This window comes from Lithobates pipiens, unplaced genomic scaffold (genome assembly GCF_037356315.1).
Source record: "Lithobates pipiens isolate NorthernLeopardFrog02 unplaced genomic scaffold, aLitPip1_a1.2 Scaffold_28, whole genome shotgun sequence".
In the NCBI taxonomy this organism is placed as follows: domain Eukaryota; kingdom Metazoa; phylum Chordata; class Amphibia; order Anura; family Ranidae; genus Lithobates; species Lithobates pipiens.
Genome location: NW_027507789.1, coordinates 160371097 through 160392550, shown reverse-complemented (window position 1 = coordinate 160392550; position 21454 = coordinate 160371097). Strand labels below are relative to the sequence as shown.

General features: G+C 44.5%; 1 protein-coding gene across 1 annotated transcript in view; it reads left to right on the top strand.

Annotated features, from left to right (window-relative positions):
• LOC143935722 (delayed-rectifier potassium channel regulatory subunit KCNS1-like) overlaps positions 1-4520 on the top strand; it is a 43375-nt gene extending 38855 nt beyond the window's left edge. The window contains exon 3 of the mRNA XM_077459803.1: positions 975-4520. Coding sequence (XP_077315929.1) covers positions 975-1364 — 390 coding nt within the window. The 3' untranslated portion in view covers positions 1365-4520. The remainder of the gene's footprint in view (positions 1-974) is intronic.
• The last annotated feature ends 16934 nt before the right edge of the window (positions 4521-21454 follow it).

Below are 21454 nucleotides of genomic sequence, written 5' to 3'. Positions count from 1 at the left end.
GATGTTCGGTCCATCCCTTTGGGATGTTTTTGTCTTTGGGTGTTAATTGTGCACATGAAACCTATACCAAAAAAACATTCTTCCAGATGAAATGATTGAACACCCTCAAAGCTAGGCTGCCTCGAAGTCCTGCAAACATTCCACATCCCCAAAAAACTTAATCAGTGGCATCAGCATCAGGGACTTCATAGCTGGTAATCCAGGACTGATTCATTTTTATGAAAGTCAAACGGTCCACGGAGTCTGTGGACAGACGCGTTCTATGATCAGTAACGAAACCTCCTGCAGCATTGAACGCCCGTTCTGAAAGCATGCTGGATGCAGGGCAGCCTAACAACTCAATAGCATACTGGGCACATTCTGGCCCGTGGTCTATTCTCATGACCCAGTAAGTCAGTGGATCGTCAGCTGGAAAGCTCTCCATCTCTGTTTTGGCCACGAGGTAATCATCCACCATGTGATGCAGCTGCTGCTGATGAGAGGTGGAAGCTGACAGGCCTGGGCGGCAAGGGCAAAAAAAATTCAGAAATGCCTCACTTAGCACGCTTGTCTCGTGACCAACAGAAGACTCAAAACAACGTTTTCCATGACACTGTAACCTACTGCAGTCAGGAAAAACATTCAATAAAATCATGTCCTCATGAGATTTTATCTTCTGCACTCTCTGTGGGGACGAGATGAGTTCTGAGACCTTCCCCTTATAACGGTGGTCAAGGAAGGTTGCCAGGAAGGGGGGGGGGGTGGGACACGTGAGTGTCCCCTCCCTCTTGAACCATACCAGGCCACATGCTCTCAACATGTTGATGGGGACAAGGTCCTTTTCCCCACAACCTTGGCTGGTGGTTGTAGGGGCCTGAAAAGCGCACTAAAAAACACATAGGTGTGAACCTAGACTTACAACTTATGTTTCAAATTTGGACAAATCTCTGGCTTAACATCTTGCAACCTAATAGTGTTTTGCTCTTATTTTTCAGCACAGCTACAGAGAAGTTGGCATCTTACTACTGTACTTAGCTGTTGGAGTCTGTGTCTTTTCTGGAATGGCGTACACAGCAGAGAAAGATGAAGACACGGGGTTTGACACTATCCCATCCTGTTGGTGGTGGGGAACTGTGAGCATGACAACTGTAGGCTATGGTGATGTTGTCCCAGCCACCGTAGCTGGAAAATTAGCTGCTTCAGGATGTATCCTGGGTGGGATATTAGTGGTGGCACTGCCGATAACTATAATATTCAACAAGTTTTCACATTTCTACCGGAGACAGAAAGCCCTGGAGAACGCAGTGAGGAACAGTGACAGGAAACCAAGCAAGGAAGCCATAGACGATACCGATAAAATATCAGAGAGCCTTACAGAACTATAACCAGCAAATAAATACATACCTATAAAAAGCTGTGCAGCAAATGAGCAAATGAATAAACAGAGACATTGCACACCCTACACTAGTTTAAAAAAAATTGGAGCAATCGATGAATAGTTCCAGGGTCATAACCAGAAACCAGTGAGAGAGCTTAAAGTTAACCTCTCATTTCTTCCAAACTACTGTAAGGTCAATGATCCTGTATTATATATAAATATGCTGTATATATGGTAATTGTTGAAGCTGCCAATAATGTTAACTCCCTTAGTAATAAGGGTGGGTAGTTTGTTTTTCTGCCATCTGTATTCCATTGGGGAGATTTCCTTTTACTTCCTGTCCTAAAAGCCGCAACAGGAGAGAAAACCCCTCTAAAGTTAGGGAAATCCCTGGTAGTCACCAAAACTATGGTTTCTGTTAAAAGATTTCTGCTCTAGGTCTGTTCTGGTGACCACTCAAAATTTTGGATTATATTTCACTTTTGGTGAGAACAGTCACCAGGACAAATAGAGATCCCTCTTCACCATATACACAGCTAACAAGTTCTCCACATCCAATTCGCAATAGCAGGAGATTCTGACCGACTCTCTTTGGAGCCGGTTCACATGTTTCGGCAGCGGGTACGGTGCGTCTTTTGATTCGTTTCAGGTCCGAATTCAGCCCAAAATTCGGGCTGAAATCAGACCTGAAAAAATGAACCAGGATGCACCAGACCCCTGCTGTGAGCTGCATGCAGCTCATATGTGGACCCAGCCTCATGGTAGGTCAATAATTAAGGAACTATCAGCTGCAGAAAGACTGGTGACTAGTCCTTTGCTCCCTGCTTGCCTTTTTAGGCATAACTTCCACAGTTCAGGTCCTATTTAACGTGAAAAAGCTGCTGGCACAACTTTTCTGAACAAATTAAATATTGAAGAATGAATGCAGACAGATGTTATTAACAGCAGGGATTAACTCCGTTATTCACACTTATTTCTAAAGACCATACATTGACCTGCGCCCAATCTCCCAACACATCCTGTATGTTTTTTTTTAAAGTTGATTGCATCTAACATTGATTGGATCATCTCCAGAGGGAAGTTATTGAATTCTGTGTTTTGTAGAGTTGACACGGTTATACAAGGATGTCATTTTTCTGTGTGCGAATAAAAAAAAAATATATACAACATATATACAGTGCCTTGCAAAAGTATTCACCCCCCTTGGCATTTTTCGTGTTATGTTGCCTCACAACTTGGAATTAACATGGATTGTTTGAGGATTTGCATCATTTCATTTACAGAACATGCCCACAACTTTGAAGATGTTTTTTTTATTTTTTATTGTGAAGCAAACAACAAATAGGATAAAATAACAGGAAAAGTCAATGTGCATAACTATTCACCCCCCTAAAGTCAATTTGTTGTAGAGCCACCTTTTGTATCTATCACAGCTCCAAGTCGCTTTGGATAAGTCTCTATGAGCTTACCACATCTTACCACTGGGATTTTTGCCCAGTTGTCCTTGCAAAACTGCTTCAGCTCCTTCAAGTTGGATGGTTTGTGCTTGTGAACAGCAATCTTTAAGTCTTAAATTTTAGTCTCATCAGACCAGAGCACCTTCCTCCGTACATTTTGGGAGTCTCCCACATGCCTTTTCGCAAACTCAAAACGTCCTATTTCGTTTTTTTTGTTGGAAGTAATGGCTTTCTTCTGGCCACTCTGCCATAAAGCCCAACTCTATGGAGCGTACGGCTTATTGTTGTCCTCCAGTCTCTGCTGTGGAGCTCTGCAGCTCCTCCAGGGTTTCCTTAGGTCTCTGTGCTGCCTCTCTGATTAATGCCCTCCTTGCTCGGTCTGTAAGTTTTGGTGTGTAGCCATCTCTTGGCAGGTTTGCTATTGTGCCATGTTCTTTCCATTTGGTTATGATAGATTTGACGGTGCTCCTAGGGATCATCAAAGATTTGGATATTTTTTTATAACCTAACCCTGACTTGTACTTCTCAACAACAGTGTCCCTTACTTGTTTGGAGAGTTCCTTGGTCTTCATGGCAGTGTTTGGTTAGTGGTGCCTTTTGCTTAGGTGTTGCAGCCTCTGGGGCCTTTAAAAAGGGTGTGTATATGTAATGACAGATCATGTGACACTTAGATTGCACACAGACGGACACCATTTCACTAATTATGTGACTTCTGAAGGTAATTGGTTGCACCAGAGGTTTTTATGGGTTTCATAACAAAGGGGGTGAATACATACGCACATGACAATTATCCGTTTTTTATTTCTAAAAATAGTTTTATGTATACATTTTTCTAATTTTACTTCACCAACGTAGACTATTGTGTTCTGCCCCATCACATAGAATTCAGATTAAAAAAACATTGAACTTTATAAAGGCTGTAATATAACAAAATGGGTAAAAAGCTAAAGGGGGTGAATACTTTTGCATGGCACTGTATATATATATATATATATATTCACACACAACAATTAGAGAGATTTGTATTTGAAGACACTTAAACTTGGTCCTGCATATTTTAAAGTCCAATTTCAACTATATACACTATATTACCAAAAGTATTGGGACACCTGCATTTACACACATATGAACTTCACTGGCATCCCAGTCTTAGTCTGTAGGGTTCAATATTGAGTTGGCCCACCCTTTGCTGCTATAACAGCTTCAACTCTTCTGGGAAGGCTGTCCACAAGGTTTAGGAGTGTGTCTATGGGAATGTTTGACCATTCCTCCAGAAGCGCATTTGTGAGGTCAGGCACTGATGTGAACGAGAAGGCCTGGCTCGCAGTCTCCGCTCTAATTCATCCCAAAGGTGTTCTATCGGCTTGAAGTCAGGACTTTGGAGGGGGGATTATGATGTGGGGTTGTTTTTCAGGGGTTGGACTTGGCCCCTTAGTTCCAGAGAAGGGCACTCTTAAGGTGTTAGCATACCAAGACATTTTGGACAATTTCATGCTCCCATCTTTGTGGGAACAGTTTTGGGATGGCCCCTTCCTGTTCCATCATGATTGCACACCAATGCACAAAGCAAAGTCCATAAAGACATGAATAAGTGAGTTTGGGGTGGAGGAATTTGACTGGTCTGCACAAAGTCCTGACCTCAAGCTGATTGAACACCTTTGGGATGAATTAGAGCTGAGACTGTGAGTCAGGTCTTCTTTTCCAAAATCAGCACCTGACCTCACAAATGCGCTGATGGAATAATGGTCAAATATTTCCATAGACATACTCCTAAACCTTGTGGACAGCCTTCCCAGAAGAGTTTAAGCTGCTATAGCTGCAAAGAGTGGGCCAACTCAATATTGAACCCTAAGGACTAAGACTGGGATGCCATTAAAGTTCATGTGCGTGTGAAAAGGCGGGCATCCCAATACTTTTGGTAATACAGCATACAGTATATATACATACATACATATATATATATATATATATATATATATATATATATACACACAGTATATATATATATATATATATATATATATATATATATATATATATACGCACACGTTTTATCCAAATTTGTTGGACCCAGCTACATATAGGTATTATGTGTCTTCTTCTCACTTTGATGGTGGGCGGATCTTGAATGATGCAAGAATATAATGACATGGCACCACTCTCTGCAGGATTCTCTTGTGTGTCCAGGGTCCTTGACACCCTGGGCTCACCATACGTGGGATGAATGTTGCTGGGAGTCATTCAACCCATAAAATACTGTATCACAGAATGATGAGCCTGTGTAGTACAGTGCAGGAAGTGGAGGTGAGTATTGCAGCCAGAGCTAGAACCAGAGCCAATTGGAGTTGGGTTTAAAAGTAAAGTTGCATTACACAGCCTCCATCAGACTCTTAGCAATCAAAATGTCCACCGTTGTTGGATAACCATATCCCTTGCTGTTCATTGTGGTTCCACCATTTATGCCCAACATGGCTACAGGACACAAGAGTGATGTAGGGATCTTAGGATGAAGCCATTGAATACAGCAGAGGACATAGACATCTAACACTCCCTGAAGAGTTGAATGCTGAGAAATCTATTTGAGGCTGCAGTGCTGGAACAAGTGGCTGAAGCAGTAAGTATAGTAGCTCTTCTATTACAGTGAACATCCAATAGGATCCTGATAGGGCCTGTGTTAATAGCATGAGTTTGAGATACTTCTGAGATCATTTAGAGCTTATTGACAGGTGCATTGACCTCCTTTGCCCTACATTTGACCGGCTTCAAATGGGTTTTGCATTCCCATCGATTTTTATGGGAATTAAAAAAAAACAGTTGAGACAAACAAAAACCTGTCTGACACAAGCTCTTGCCTGCTGAAATATGCTAAAATATGAACTTTTCTCTAGCTCCATTTTGCATCTTTTAAAATATTAATCTGAATTTTCTCTTTATTTTAACCTGATGACCAGTCTATGAAGAAGAGCAGCTCTACAGCCTATGCTACCGCCATTATACTGTGCAGATTCATAAGTGGTGGTCAGTGCTGGATTTAGGTTACATTTATTTGTATTAACTTTTGCTAAAACCCCGGTCTTAGTCTCATCTAAGAAACCCTTCGCCTTATCTCAGCTTGGTAACTTGCCTTTTGGCAAAATGCTTTTTTTTTTAACATGGTTCATTTTGTATGGACCTATGTGAAAAATGAAATGTGCAATCAGCAGCCAGCTGAGTTCCATTCCCCTAAAATATACTGTAGAGTAGGATTTGTTATTCAGTAAAATGGAAAAAGAGGGTTCGGCAATATATTTTTACATATACAGAGATACAAGATACACACACATATATGTATATGGCCATTTGCATATACCGTATTACAATATGCTTGTCTTGTTTATTTATCACCTTGGAATTCTGAACTGTAAAATATATCTTGCTTTTTGCTTCTAATGCCTGTATACAATAAATAGACAAATCATTTTTCCCTTCATGGTTCCAATTATCAACACAAAGTCACTAAGCAAGGTCCATATGAATATGTGCATATTGCAGTATTTATGATTTTAATTGACTGCAGTCAGATCAATAAAAAGCATTCTGTTACCAATCTGGCTTACTGAATTTTCCATGATTCTCTGTCTTGCTGCATGAAGAACATGCAAAGCATTGCACAGGATTGCACTGGTTACATGAGTATAAAAAAGAGAAAATACTATCACTAATAAATTTGGCAAAGCAAAATGCATGAGTGCCAGATACAATACATATAATGGTGTAAAAAACCAACCATACAACGTTTCATTGTATAATAAATATTCACTTAGGACATGAGATCTTGGTGTTCTTCATAAACTATTGAGCAGTAGGGATGGATTTACCCTTCATATTAACTAAATGGTATGACATGTAGAGATTTTAGTCCGTGGTTAGTCCCATATTCTGATGTCCAGACAGATGCTCTTGTCCATTAGTTTATATGTGTAGTTTACAGAATATTTCATTGTGCTTTTATCAGATTTCCTTCAAGATAAAATATTCCACTCCACAAACCATTTACAAATGTGATGGAACCATCCAGCATCCGGCTTGACAACATATATAGCTTTTTCCAGTCTGGACCTAGGAACCAGTTATTATAGCTGAGCACCCAAGACTAGACGGCAATAGCTTAGATGCAAACTGGGAATAATTTTATTAAAATTCAGACACATACTTTATACCCACCCAGGAGGACATTCTCCCTCTTGGGAATATTAGCATGACAATGATAACTGTAAACAGTAATGGACAGCCAACATAAACAATGATCTAATTATCCATAAGCTAATCAACATAAACACTGTCACATAACATCCCACAATAGTTTTATAACAAGGTAAAGTGGACACAATATTAATCACCTCTCCAAGAGATGAGCAGACGGACAGAAACAATAGGCAACTCACTTAACAATGGGAATTCACACCTATGAGGAGCATACTCAACAATAAACACAAAAAATAACGAACAGTGATCCCACCCCACACTGCCGGGACCTAGTATTCAAGAAGACCTAGGGCTGTCCAAATCTCATTAACCAGCATTCTTTTCACATACATCTGCTCACTGAGTTTCAAGTTGGCAGAGACCATCATGACTTCTTTGACCGTTAAATGTAAAGTCCTCTTGCATTATATAACAGGACATCTTTCTAAATGTTTGTAGCTCCCTCAAACGCTAGGGCCCATAGTCAGTAGCAAGAGGCTACCCTGCAGTCCCCTCCAAAAGGACCTGTCCTTGTTGGGTCTGCCACAACAAATATTTCAAATTCTTCTCTCTATCCGCTTTGAAAATTTACAACCAATATTTAATTAAATGCCACAAGATAAAAGTAATAACGTTCATAGTTGTTCGACATTTTGATAAGTTTGCATAACATTTTGATACGTTCGGGGGATATTTTGTCTCCATTCAGATTTGCCGCAATTATGCTTAAGCTGGCTCTAGATCAGGGGTCTCAAACTGGTGGCCCTCCAGCTGTTGTGAAACTACAAGTCCCATCTTGCCTCTGCCTGTGGGAGCCATGCTTGTAACTGTCAGTCTTGCAATGCCTCATGGGGCTTGTAGTTTCGCAACAGCTGGAGGGCCGCCAGTTTGAGACCCCTGCTCTAGATGGACCGAAATTCAGCCTGTCTAGCAAGCAACATTGATACATCTATCAATCAACTTCTGTTAAATGAGAATGTTAGAAAACTTTAATTTGATCAGTGGCTGCAGCTAATCGGCAGCAGGACTGATCAGTGTATTCTGACAGCGGATGTCAAAATACAATAGCACAGCAGGGAGAATTCCTCCATCCACAGCGAATGTGTGGATAGAGGAATCCCTCTGGCTGATCGAAAGCAAAAACCAAAATCTATGCTAGCCGTAGATACTTTGAGTTGTGATCCAGTTCCATTGAATTTTTGATCGAGCAGATTCTGCCCATAGATATTTTTAGTTGTGTTCCAATTCCATTCAAGTTTTGACCAAGTCAGTTCTACCACTGTAATAAAAAAATAGGAGTCTCCAAACTTTCTAAACAAAGGGCCAGTTTACTGTTCTTCAGAATTCATGGGGGCCAAACTGTGGCCAGTGGCTGTAGAAAAGGTCCTGACGTCAGTGGGATAATGTCCCATTGTTTGTTTCACTAAAAGTAATTGTGCCCCATCGTTGGTGTCATTAGGAAGAATTGCACCCCATTGTTGGTGTCATTGGAAAGAATTGTGCCCCCTTCATTGGTGTCAGTGAGGGGGAATTATGTCCTACTGTTGGTATCAGAGGATGTAATAATGGCTGGATAAAATCAAGCAAAGGGCTGCATCTGGCCTCCGTTTGGAGACCACTGTCCTAGAACATGAAGTGTGTTAAAGGAGAAGGATTACTTCTCCTGTGGGTCACAGGAGTGCACTTTAAGCTGCACTGCTGTGACTCGTATTCTGTCAACAGTGGGCTAGATCCCACTGTTGGTTGCCGTCACTTAGCCGGACCAGGCTCTGGAGGGATCACCACTTTAATGTTGGGATTCACCCAGATGCCTGGACAGGCAGCTGGCTCCAGCTTCTCAGTGAGCTGCTGAGAGCTGAGCCAGCTGTTTCCATCCCCTGTATAGCCTGGCGCTCCAATGAGCAGAGAGGCAGTGACTGACATTGACTGGCTCTCTACTTACCAAAGACCAAGACCTGAGCGATCAACAGTGTTTGATTGCTCATTTCTCTGTGAAGAGGGGAAAGGGGACAGATATAGCATTGGATCACTGCTGCATCCACCTAGGTGAGTATAAATGTTTTTTTTTTTAAATCCTGAACCTTTCTTTTAAAAAGCAGGATCGCCAGGTAAATATACAGGGAAAAAAGCATTAGGAAAAGAGAACCAATGCAGCCTTCATCTCCAAGTTCATGTCTGTGGTGGATGGCCTTAGTTGATGTGTCTGATATACTGCAGAGTAAGACTGAGGTAGTGTGAGCTCAAACAACCAAACATTTACATTAAAGGTTTTAGTTACCTGCATAGATGTGTGCAGCCTATTGCATTAGGGTGCACCCAAAACCTCAAACACGCATTCCTTTCTCTGCAGCCTCAGTGAATGAGCGGGAAGTGTTCTGTGCCGAGTTGCTTCCTGTTCATTCACAAATGGAAGCATAGCAAACCCTGTTTACTATGCTTTAGTAATGAATGGACCCAGTGAGTGAGTTTGTTCACTGTGTTTATTTAGAAAAGGAAATCACATATTTACTAGCCCCTTCCCCTGCTCTCCATCCTGAAACATACCCCGTAGCAGCCAGGGGGAGGGGAGAGGAGGGAAGCAGGGTCGGGGCCAACAAGTGAGGGGGAAGCCTGGGCAGTAGGGGGAATCGCCACCACACATAGTGATTAGGGTGTGCCCAGGCACACCTGGCACACCCCCTGAGCACACCTTTTACCTGAAATTTCTGCAAAAGTCAGTAACATTTTGCCTTTTTGGGCTAGATGCATTTAGATCAATGGGAAAAGAAACAGTAAACATAAAATAAATGTAAAGGATTGTTTCAAAAATAATTATCAAATACACGAAATAGAAAAAAAAATCAAATAGAGGGCACATTTAGACCACATGTGTTGGGCAGCATTGGTCAGTTCAGTCCCAACTCATGGACATAGCAAAAAGCCTCATGTCAAAAAGCTTAAATGTTAGTTGACAAAATCGGTTTCTAAATAAAAAAAAAAGTTTAGTTAGGTTAGACTCCATTTGACTTTAATACATTCTAATAATATCTACTATGTTCTGTTCCAGTCTATGAATTCATTGAGATCAGAAAACCAACAGTGATAATAGTTGGCAAGACATGACATCTGTTATTTCACCCATTGCATCTGTTTGATGTCATATTTACACTGATCCGACACAAAAGTCGTGTGACTTTCGATTCAACTTTGCCTTTTTCCTTTGACCAATAAATACAATTCCTTTGCTTCTGGTATGGATGAATCCTCACGCCACATTTATAATTTAAAAAAAAGCATGCCCCCTCCAATCCATACCAGGTCCTTTGAGTCTTTTGAGGGAGAACCCCACTCCAATTTTTTTTTATCCATAGCCCAGGGTTGCGGGAAAGAGACCCTTGTCCCCATCAACATGGGGACAAGGTGCTTTGGGGTGGGGGGGCCGCGCCCCCTTCCCCAAAGCACCTTGTCCCCATGTTGAGGGCACGCGGCCCGGTACGGCTCAGGGGGGGGGGGGGGCGCTCGCTCGTCCCCACCCCTTTCCTGACTGGCCGGGTTGTGTGAGAGCCCCCTGCCCCAAAGCACCCCCCATGTTGTGCCGAGCACCCCCCTTTCCTGTCCTGCTGGGCTACATGCTTGTATAAGGGACAGGCATGGATTTTGGGGGGACTCCATGCCATTTTTATTTAAACTTTGGTGTGGGGTTCACCTTAAAATCCATACCAGACCTATTTGGGAGGACCCCACGCCATTTTTTTTTTCAATACAGTTTGCATTGCTAACATTGCCTCTGAGCAAGTCACATGTTACAAGTCGGATCAGTTAAGATGCAGATCCAACTTGGATACTGCTCCCATTTAATTCTATGGGCTGAAATCACACCCAAATTGGAGCAAAAGTAGTGCAGGAACCTTGTCAAAGGTTGGACTGACACAAGTTGGACCAGTTAAGAAGGCTCTCATCGGGAACCATTGATTTTGACATGTCATTCGAATTGTGCTCTCGAAGTCGGAGGGCTTGTCGCACCCGTGTGAACCAGCCCTGCCTCTAAAACTGTACTGATCACATATTTCTTTAGTCTCTAGCCAGGTCACTGTCGGAGACTGTTGATGGAGTAGAGATGGAGATCATGTGTAGTGAAATAATCTTGAAGATAAAGGCATTAGTTGAGATGATGTCCTATGGTTCAAGGGAATTGACCTTTGAAAGGAGAGTTTTACCAGATGCAAAGATCTTTTAGTAGACAATAGTCTAGTTTGGTCACAGCAAGTGCCTTTTCGATTTAAGGCCATGGCATTGAGAGCATGTTGATTTTATTGTAAGCGAGGGGTTGTGAGTTCAAATAACTACTTTTTCAGACATTTTTATTGGAGATTTAGGCAGCAGTTGATATTGTATCCTGTGGTTCAATTGAATGGACTGTAGAAGCTAAATTTTTACCAGATGAGAAGATCCTTTAGTAAACTGGGTCAGTGTCAGAGACTGTTGGAGTAGAGATGGAGATTATCTGTAGAGAAAGATCTTGAAGATAATGGCATCAGTTGAGAGGATGTCCTATGGTTCAAGCGACTCGACTTTTGAAAGGAGAGTTTTAGAAGATGCAAAGATTTTTTTAGTAGATCAAGTGAGAGACTAGTGTAGTCACAGGCCCACTTGCCACCTGAAGCCATGGCATTGAGCGTATTCTGTTGTTAATAAATGCAATGGGTTACGAGTTCAGAGATTTTGAAGATAATGGCATCTTTTTGGATAATGTCCTATGTTCCAAGGGAATTGACCCTTGAAAAGAGCATTTTACCAGATACAAAGATTTTTTCATAGGTTATGTGAGAGACCAGTTAAGTTTGGTCACACATCACTCACTTGCTGTTCAGACCTGTGGCATTGAGTGTATTCTGGTGTTATCACAAGCAAAGGCTTGTGAGTTTGAATCCTCAGATGACCAATTTTCATATTTATTGAAGTTGTAGGTAGCAGTTGAGACTGTACCCTGTTGTTCAAGAGAATGAACTGTTGCAACTTCATCTCTACCAGATGAGAAAATCCCTTAGTAGACCAGGCCAGTGTTGGAGACGGATGGAGATAATGTGTACCGAAAGATCTCGAAGATAATGGCATCCGTTGAGATGATGTCCTATGGTTTAAGTGAATGGACTTTTGAAAGGAGAGTTTTGCCAGATGCAAAGATCTTTTTGTAGGCAAAGTGAGAGACTAGTCTAGTTTGGTCACAAGAAGCTTACCTGCTGTCTCCTTCACAATATTCCAGCCTCAGCTGTAGGGTCACAGGTTCACTCAAGCCCAACCAACAGTGGTCAGCACCACCACCTTAGGCAAGGCCTGACCACTTCATCACAGTCTACAATTTCATCTACCCTTCACACAACCCCCAAACTCTCAGTGTTACTTTGAGGAACCATCTTTGCATGCTCATGGGAATAAAACCTACAACCCTCTGATTCAAACTTCAGAAGTTTACATGCTGTGCCGCAGAGCCAGAAGACATCAGAACTTGCTGCTAGTGTACCTATATCCTGAATCTAGACTCTCTAAGCCTTTGAAACATAAAACTGTTAACACATCAGAGATTCAAACTAAGAAATCTACAGCTTTCTACATGTCACAACAATGCACACCAACAATGTGCACCACAGGCACTAGCCAGCAGTGCAATTTCTCTGTAGAACTATATACTGAAGATGACATGATGGGAACAATTGAAAAACATTTAGTAGCCTACAAAACACTTAATACCACATCAGATTCAAACTAAGAAATCCTGGGCTTCCAGCATTCAACAGCAGCACATCAACACCATGCACCACAGGTTCTAACCAGTAATTTACCTTCTCTGTAGAACTATATACCAAATAATCAGTATCCACATGAACATTGGATGCAAAGCACATCAAGAAGCTGAGTTTATTTTGGCTAACAACCAGACTGCATTGCTATTGCTCCCCTGGCAGAAAGCTATTGGCATGAGTGCCTAGTCCAGGCAAATAAATGCATGCGATGTTCAGAATAACACAGGCACTCTGCAATGCTTGATGAACACATAGGCTTTCCAATCTGACGGTCTGTGCTTTGCAAATGCTGCAAAGTTGAGCACACTGGGAGCCTCTGATCACAGTTTATACAATGCAAATATCAACTTTACCACTAATTTGTAGAATGTGGAGTAAACACAATCATCCAAGTGATAGGCTTGCTTTTAAAAGGGGCTTTGTTATAAAAAAAAAACATACCTTTGTGGGAAGGCACTGGTGGAAGCTGTTACTCTTGCCTTCTTGGCATGTTACTGTAGTGTTCACCCCCACAAGGGCCTGCAGATTCGTCCCAAGTTCTTTTAGTGCAATAGCAGCTAGACACACAGCAACAGTCACTCTTCTGGCTAAATGAACAGTCTAGGGCAGGGGGACTCCAAACAAAGGACCAGTTTACTGTCCTTGAGACTTTAGGGGGGCCAGACTGTGCCCAGTGGGAGTAAACAATGTCCTGTCTTTGGTATTAGGGGAGAAATAGTGTCAGTGGGAGGAATAATGGCCCACTGTTGGTGTCGGTGGAAGGGATAGTGACCCACTGTTGGTGTCAGTGGGAGGAATAGTGCCCCACTTTTGGTGTCAGTGGGAGGAAATTGACCCACTGTTGGTGAGGGTGGGAGGAATAGTGCCCCGCTGTTTATGTCGGTGGAAGGAATAGTGCCCCACTGTTGATATCGGTGGAAGGAATAGTGCCCCACTGTTGATGTTGGTGGAAGGAATAACGCCCCACTGTTGATGTAGGTGGAAGGAATAACGCCCCACTGTTGATGTCGTGGAAGGAATAGTGCCCCTCTGTTGGTGTCGGTGGAAGATATAGTGCCCCACTGTTGATGTCGGTGGAAGGAATAGTGCCCCACTGTTGATTTCGGTGGAAGGAATAGTGACCCACTGTTGGTGTCGGTGGAAGGAATAGTGCCCCACTGTTGGTGTCGGTGGAAGGAATAGTGCCCCACTGTTGGTGTCGGTGGGAGGAATAATGCCCCGCTGTTGGTGTCGGTGGAAGGAATAGTGCCCTACTGTTGATGTCGGAAGGAATAGTGCCCCACTGTTGGTGTCGGTGGAAGGAATAGTGCCCCACTGTTGATGTCGGTGGAAGGAATAGTGCCCCACTGTTGATGTCGGTGGAAGGAATAGTGCCCCACTGTTGATGTCGGTGGAAGGAATAGTGCCCCACTGTTGGTGTCGGTGGAAGATATAGTGCCCCACTGTTGATGTCGGTGGAAGGAATAGTGCCCCACTGTTGATTTCGGTGGAAGGAATAGTGCCCCACTGTTGGTGTCAGTGGGAGGAATAGTGACCCACTGTTGGTGCTGGTGGAAATAATAGTGCTCCATTGTTGATGTCTGTGGAAGGAATAGTGCCCCGCTGTTGGTGCTGGTGGAAATTATAGTGCCCCATTGTTGATATCTGTGGAAGGAATAACGCCCCACTGTAGATGTCGGTGGAAGGACTAACGCCCCACCGTTGATGTGGGTGGAAGGAATAACGCCCCACTGTTGATGTCGGTGGGAGGAATAGTGCCCCACTGTTGATGTCGGTGGAAGGAATAACGCCCCACTGTTGATGTCGTGGAAGGAATAGTGCCCCTCTGTTGGTGTCGGTGGAAGATATAGTGCCCCACTGTTGATGTCGGTGGAAGGAATAGTGCCCCACCGTTGATTTCGGTAGAAGGAATAGTGACCCACTGTTGGTGTCGGTGGAAGGAATAGTGCCCCACTGTTGGTGTCGGTGGGAGGAATAATGCCCCACTGTTGGTGTCGGTGGAAGGAATAGTGCCCTACTGTTGATGTCGGAAGGAATAGTGCCCCACTGTTGGTGTCGGTGGAAGGAATAGTGCCCCACTGTTGATGTCGGTGGAAGGAATAGTGCCCCACTGTTGATGTCGGTGGAAGGAATAGTGCCCCACTGTTGATGTCGGTGGAAGGAATAGTGCCCCACTGTTGGTGTCGGTGGAAGATATAGTGCCCCACTGTTGATGTCGGTGGAAGGAATAGTGCCCCACTGTTGATTTCGGTGGAAGGAATAGTGCCCCACTGTTGGTGCTGGTAGAAATTATAGTGCCCCATTGTTGATATCTGTGGAAGGAATAACGCCCCACTGTAGATGTCGGTGGAAGGACTAACGCCCCACTGTTGATGTGGGTGGAAGGAATAACGCCCCACTGTTGATGTGGGTGGAAGGAATAACGCCCCACTGTTGATGTCGGTGGGAGGAATAGTGCCCCACTGTTGATGTCGGTGGAAGGAATAGTGACCCACTGTTGATGTCGATGGAAGGAATAGTGACCCACTGTTGGTGCTGGTGGAAATAATAGTGCCCCATTGTTTGTGACAGTGGCAGAAATAATGCCTCAAGGGCCAAATAAAGGCAAGCATAGGGCCGCATCTGGCCCCGGGCCACAGTTTGGAAACCATTGATAAAAAGCATGCTTGGAAAACATATCTATTTACAAATTGGTGTGCTTTAAAGATTGCTATCACCACATATCAGCACCATTTGGAGGGTCTGCCATTTTGTGTGTGATGCCAATTGTTTCTTAACATAGGATTAATCAGTAATACGGCCATATCTACATTTTGGGTACATTATAAGAATGCATCAAGCTTATCACACATAATTTATACAGCCATTCTACCTATAAGTATTTTACAGCACAAGTTAACTGCTCATTTTTTTTTCTAGGGAAAAGGAGAGCAGAGATATACTTACCTGATCCTCCCAACACAAGACCGGTCCGGCATGCCCGCACTCCAGCGGGCTTGAATAGTAGAATAGTAGTGTTTGACATCATCACGCCCAGAGCAGGCTCCATAGACCAGGAACAGTCCACCACTGGACTGTGGGACAGCACTGTTTTCCAGAGGATCGCTGGGTTGAGGGAGTATAAGCTTTATGCTCACCCCTAGCCAAAACGAGTTGACCTGTGCATTGCGAGCACAGCCCTACTGCATAGGAAAGTACAGTTTGATACTGTAGAACAAAATAAATCACCTACTGGCTCCATCCCCAAACTGTTCCCATAAATTTGAGAGCATGAAATTGTCCAAAATGTCTTGGTATGCTGACGCCTTAAGTGTTGTCTTCACTGGAACTAAGGGGCCAAGCCCAACCCCTGAAAAACAAATGCCACACCATAATCCCACCTCCACCAAATGATTTGGAGGTGTGGCCCAATACTTTTGGCAATATAGTGTGGATGAGCGCGTTTGGGGTTATGGAACTTGACTGCACAGAGTCCTGACCTCAACCCTATAGAAATTAGAGCGGAGACTGCGAGCCAGGCCTTCTCTTCCAACATCAGTGCCTGACCTCACAAATGCATTTCTGGAAGAATGGCCAAACATTCCCATAGGTCAGTGTTTGTCAACTCCAGTCCTCAAGGCGCCCCAACAGGTCATGTTTTCAGGATTTCCATTATTTTGCACAGGTGATTTGATCAGTTTCAATGCCTTAGTAATTACCACAGCCGTTTCATCTGAGTGAAATCCTGAAAACATGACCTGTCGGGGTGCCTTCAGGACTGGAGTTGAGAAACACTGCCTTAGACATTCCTAAACCTTGTGGTCAGCCTTCCCAGAAGAGTTGAAGCTGTTATAGCTAGTGATGCACCGAAATTTCGGCCGCCGAAACATATCGGCCGAAAATGCCCTTTTCGGCAATTTGCCGAAAGAGAAAAGCGGCCGATAATGGAGCCGAAAATGGGGCGTGGCCTGGGTGGGGGCGGGGCTCCGCCTCTGCCCCTGTTGACGCCCATCATGGGGGGTGCATAGCGCAGGAGAGCCGCCTCCGCTGCCTGTTTGATCACAGCGCCGGGAACATCACAGCTTTCATTTTAATAGCTGTGTGTTCCCGGCCGCGCGCCGTCACACACAGCCCCTCCCCCTTGTCCGGGCACGTAGATAGACAGATCATCCGCAGGATTGGACAGATGATCTGTCTATCAAAGTGCCCGGACAAGGGGGAGGGGCTGTGTGTGACGGCGCGTGGCCGGGAACACACAGCTATTGAAATGAAAGCTGTGATGTTCCCGGCGCTGTGATCAAACAGGCGACGGAGGCGGCTCTCTTCCCTGCACAGGCTGGAAAATGGCACACTGGCTGCAATGGGGCACAGGCACACTGGCTGCAATGGGGGACACTGGCCTGCAATGGGGGATGCCTCCTGTACCACGTTCTCTGACCATCTTCTGTACCATGTCCCCAGTCTGACCATCTTCTGTACCACGTCCCCAGTCTCTGACCATCTCCTGTACCGTGTCCCCAGTCTGACCATCTCCTGTACCATGTCCCCAGTCTCTGACCATCTCCTGTACCATGTTGCCAGTCTCTGACCACCTCCTGATCCATGCCAGCAGTCTCTGACCACCTCCTGTACCATGTCCCTAGTCTCTGACCACCTCCTGAACCATGCATGCAGTCTCTGACCACCTCCTGAACCATGCATGCAGTCTCTGACCACCTCCTGAACCATGCATGCAGTCTCTGACCACCTCCTGTACCATGTCGCCAGTCTCTGACCACCTCCTTTACCATGTTGCCAGTCTCTGACCACCTCCTGTACCATGTCCCCAGTCTCTGACCACCTCCTGTACCATGTCCCCAGTCTCAGACCACCTCCTGTACCATGTCCCCAGTCTCAGACCACCTCCTGTACCATGTCCCCAGTCTCAGACCACCTCCTGTACATGTCCCCAGTCTCTGACCACCTCCTGTACCATGTCCCCAGTCTCTGACTACCTCCTGTACCATGTCCCCAGTCTCTGACCACCTCCTGTATAAAAATATTTTTTTAAAAACAGTCATTTTCGGTATCAGTGCTGTTTTCGGTATCGGTTTTGGTTTTCGGCCTAGTGTATTTTTCATTTTCGGTATCAGCACCAAAAAAACCCATTCAGTGCATCCCTAGTTATAGCTGCAAAGAGTGGGCCGAATCAGGCCGCAGGGTTCAGTCTTAAAGAGGAACTAAACCCTGATGAGTTTACTTCCTCTTTCATTCCCTGCAAAGGCAAAGCATAATGGACTACTATGCATCGCATAGTAGTCCATTATGTGTCACTTACCTGACACAGGAGCCAGCGAAGTCGCCGCTGTCCCCTGTAGTCCGCCGCATCCATCTTCTTGGTGGGGTCTCGCAGCTCCGCCGCTGTCATTCGGCAAAGCCGCGTTGACGTCACTCCCGCGCATGCGCACGGGAGCCGACACGCGCGGCAGCTCCGTCGTTGAGAATGCCGCGCTCAGTGCGCCGTCTACGGCGCATGCCTGTTTTTGGGCAAATATCTCCTAAACCATATAGGTTTAGGAGATATTTCTTGGACCTACAGGTAAGCCTTAATCTAGGCTTACCTGTAGGTCAAAGTGGTTTGTAAGGGTTTACAACCACTTTAAGACTGGGATGCCATTAAAGTTCATGTGTGGGTAAGGCAAGCGTCTCGCTCCTGCTCCTCATTCTAGCGTCCTGGTTTTGGCTATGGCACACTCCTTGTCTGTCTGTCCACCTGCAAGGTGCCTACTGTGGCCAGTCTCTGGGTGGAAACCAAACCTGTTATAAGACAGCCAAACCCTCACTCGCATGCTTGTGATAGAGAGCAATACGTGTGTAATTCCTGATCAAGCCCCCTGTCTGTCTGCCTTGCTCTGCTAGTTTAGATTGACCTTGGACTGGATATTGAACTATTCCCTGAACTCAGCCTGACTTTTTCCTGGACTGTCAGAGAACCACTCTGTCTGCCAAATACCCGTTTGCTTTGCTCAATTCGCGCCTGCACTGGTGTGGTGGCCAGGCAATATAGCCTTGTGTATAAGACCTGGGGGCAACCGAGTACCGGTAGGCCTGCTTGCCTTTTGGGAGAGAGTTCTGCTATAGGCAAAGAACACAGTAGCCAGCTATAATGTCTGACCACCTGCATGGGGGACTCCGTGAGTGTGATCGCGGGTCCCATGGACTCGATGTCCACGGAGATCGTCTCATGGAGAAGAAGAATGGGGAAATGCTAATGTAAACAAGCATTTCCCCATTCTTCCTAGTGACAGGACACTAATCAGCGCTCCCTGTAATCGGGAGCAGCAATCAGTGTCATGACACACGTAGCCCATCCCCCCCACAGTTAGAATCACTCCCTAGGACACACTTAACCCCTGCAGCACCCCCTACTGGTTAACCCCTTCACTGCCAGTCACATTTACACAGTAATCAGTGCATTTTTAATCGCACTGATCACTGTATAAATGTGAATGGTCCCAAAACATCGCCAAAAGTGTCCGATCTGTCCGCCATAATGTTGCAGCCACGATAAAAATCACTGATCGCCGCCATTACTAGTAAAAAAAAAAAATATTAATAAAAATGCCATAAATCTACCCATTTTGTAGATGCTATAACATTTGCACAAACCAATCAATAAACACTTATTGCGATTTTTTTAACCAAAAATATGTAGAAGAATACATATCGACCTAAACTGAGGGAAAAAAAATGTTTTTTTATATATTTTTGGGGGATATTTATTATAGCAAAAAGTAAAAAATATTGCGTTTTTTTCAAATTGTCGCTCTTTTTTGTTTATAGTGCAAAAAATTTAAACCGCAGAGGTGATCAAATACCACCAAAAGAAAGCTCTGTTTGTGGGGCAAAAAGGACATCAATTTTGTTTGGGAGCCACGTCGCATGACCACGCAATTGTCAGTTAAAGCGACGCAGTGTCGAATCGCAAAAAGTTGTCTGGTCTTTGGCCAGCCAAATAATCCGGGGCTGAAGTGGCTATAATCCCAATTTAAACACAGTATAATACTGAGTTTGATGGTCTATTAAAGCGGCAGTAAAGTTTAAAAAAAAACAAGAAATTTACTCTGCAATCGCATACTAGCACATTATCAGAGACTTACCTTAAAACAAAGCCCTCCAGTGGCGTGCCGTCACTGCCGACAGGGCTTCCATCTTCATCGAGTCTTCCTTTCGGGTTTGTGGGCTCCAGCCGTCTGACTGGCCAAGCTGTGATGACGTCACACCTGCGTACGCGCACGGAAGTCACGGTTTACGGCACAGACCTCTGAAGGAACGGCACGGTGACGTTCCTTCAGAGCACATGCGCCGGTGATGTCCCTGGCTTCTACACCACGGAATATCTCCTAAACCATGCATGTTTAGGAGATGTTTATTTTACCTGTAGGTAAAAGTACCAGAAATAACTTTAATACTATGTATATGAAAATATGCTTTGGCAGAGACAGGTGTGTTGAATCTCCCAGAATTTTCTTGCAGCTCCCAGATACCCTATGGTAATATATCAGCACTCTTTAGCAGTCTTTGGATCACATTTTTTTTCTGGTTAGCCACAAGCTAAGCTGAGGTGGGAATAGGGTTGCCATCTGTCCAGGATTCACTCGGACAGTCCGGGTTTTGAATCATGTGTCCGGGGGTTTCAGTCTGCCTGAAACGCGGACAAATTATTCATACTGGGCTGGGGCTCCCCAAATAACCAAGATAGTCACACACAAATTTGTTGTCTGGGGGCAGGTTCGGCATCACTGGGGGCGGGATGATGAAGTCAGCAGGAGCAGTTTGGTCACACCCACTGTTCGCCGCATAGTTACTACTCTTCTTGGGGCACCCAAAGGTGTCCCAGGTCTTTTATAATCCTATAGTGTATACTACAGAAAAAAAGAAATTGTCCCTGTGCCGCTAAAGTGTTTGGCTTGAAGAAAAGGTAGCAACTCTAGGTAGGAAGTGTGGACCATAATAAGAGAAAACAAATCCAACATTTTTTTAAAGCACAAATGTGTCCTAAATCATTAATGATAATGAATGTTCACTGCCAGCTCCACACCGCACCCTATTAAAGTGGTTGTAAACCCTTACAAGTCACTTTGACCTACAGGTAAGCCTAGATTAAGGCTTACCTGTAGGTCCAAGAAATATCTCCTAAACCAATAGGGTTTAGGAGATATTTACCTGAAGACAGCCACCGCTGTCTACGGCGCATGCGCCGTAGACAGCGGCGCACAGGTGCACTGGGCAGGCCGCAGATCGCGGCGATATGCCGCAAGTGTCAGCTTCCGTGCGCATGCGCGGGAGTGACGTCATCGCAGCGCCGTCGATGCACAGCGCCGGAGCAGCGAGACCCGGAAGTCGCTCCGGGATACATGGCAGCGGCGAAGAGGAAGGCGGAGGACCGCTTCGGGGGCTTCCTTCTCAGGTAAATTATTCATAATGAGCTAGTATGCTAGGCATGCTAGCTCATTATGCCTTTGCCTTACATGGTATGTTTTTTTGTTTTGTTTTTTGCCTTTACTTCCTCTTTAATGTCAATCAGTGTCAACAAAGAGTGCAAAGCAATATCTACTCTCCATTATACTGTAAATGGGCCCTAAATATGCACATTACAAAGCACAAGCATTTTTCCA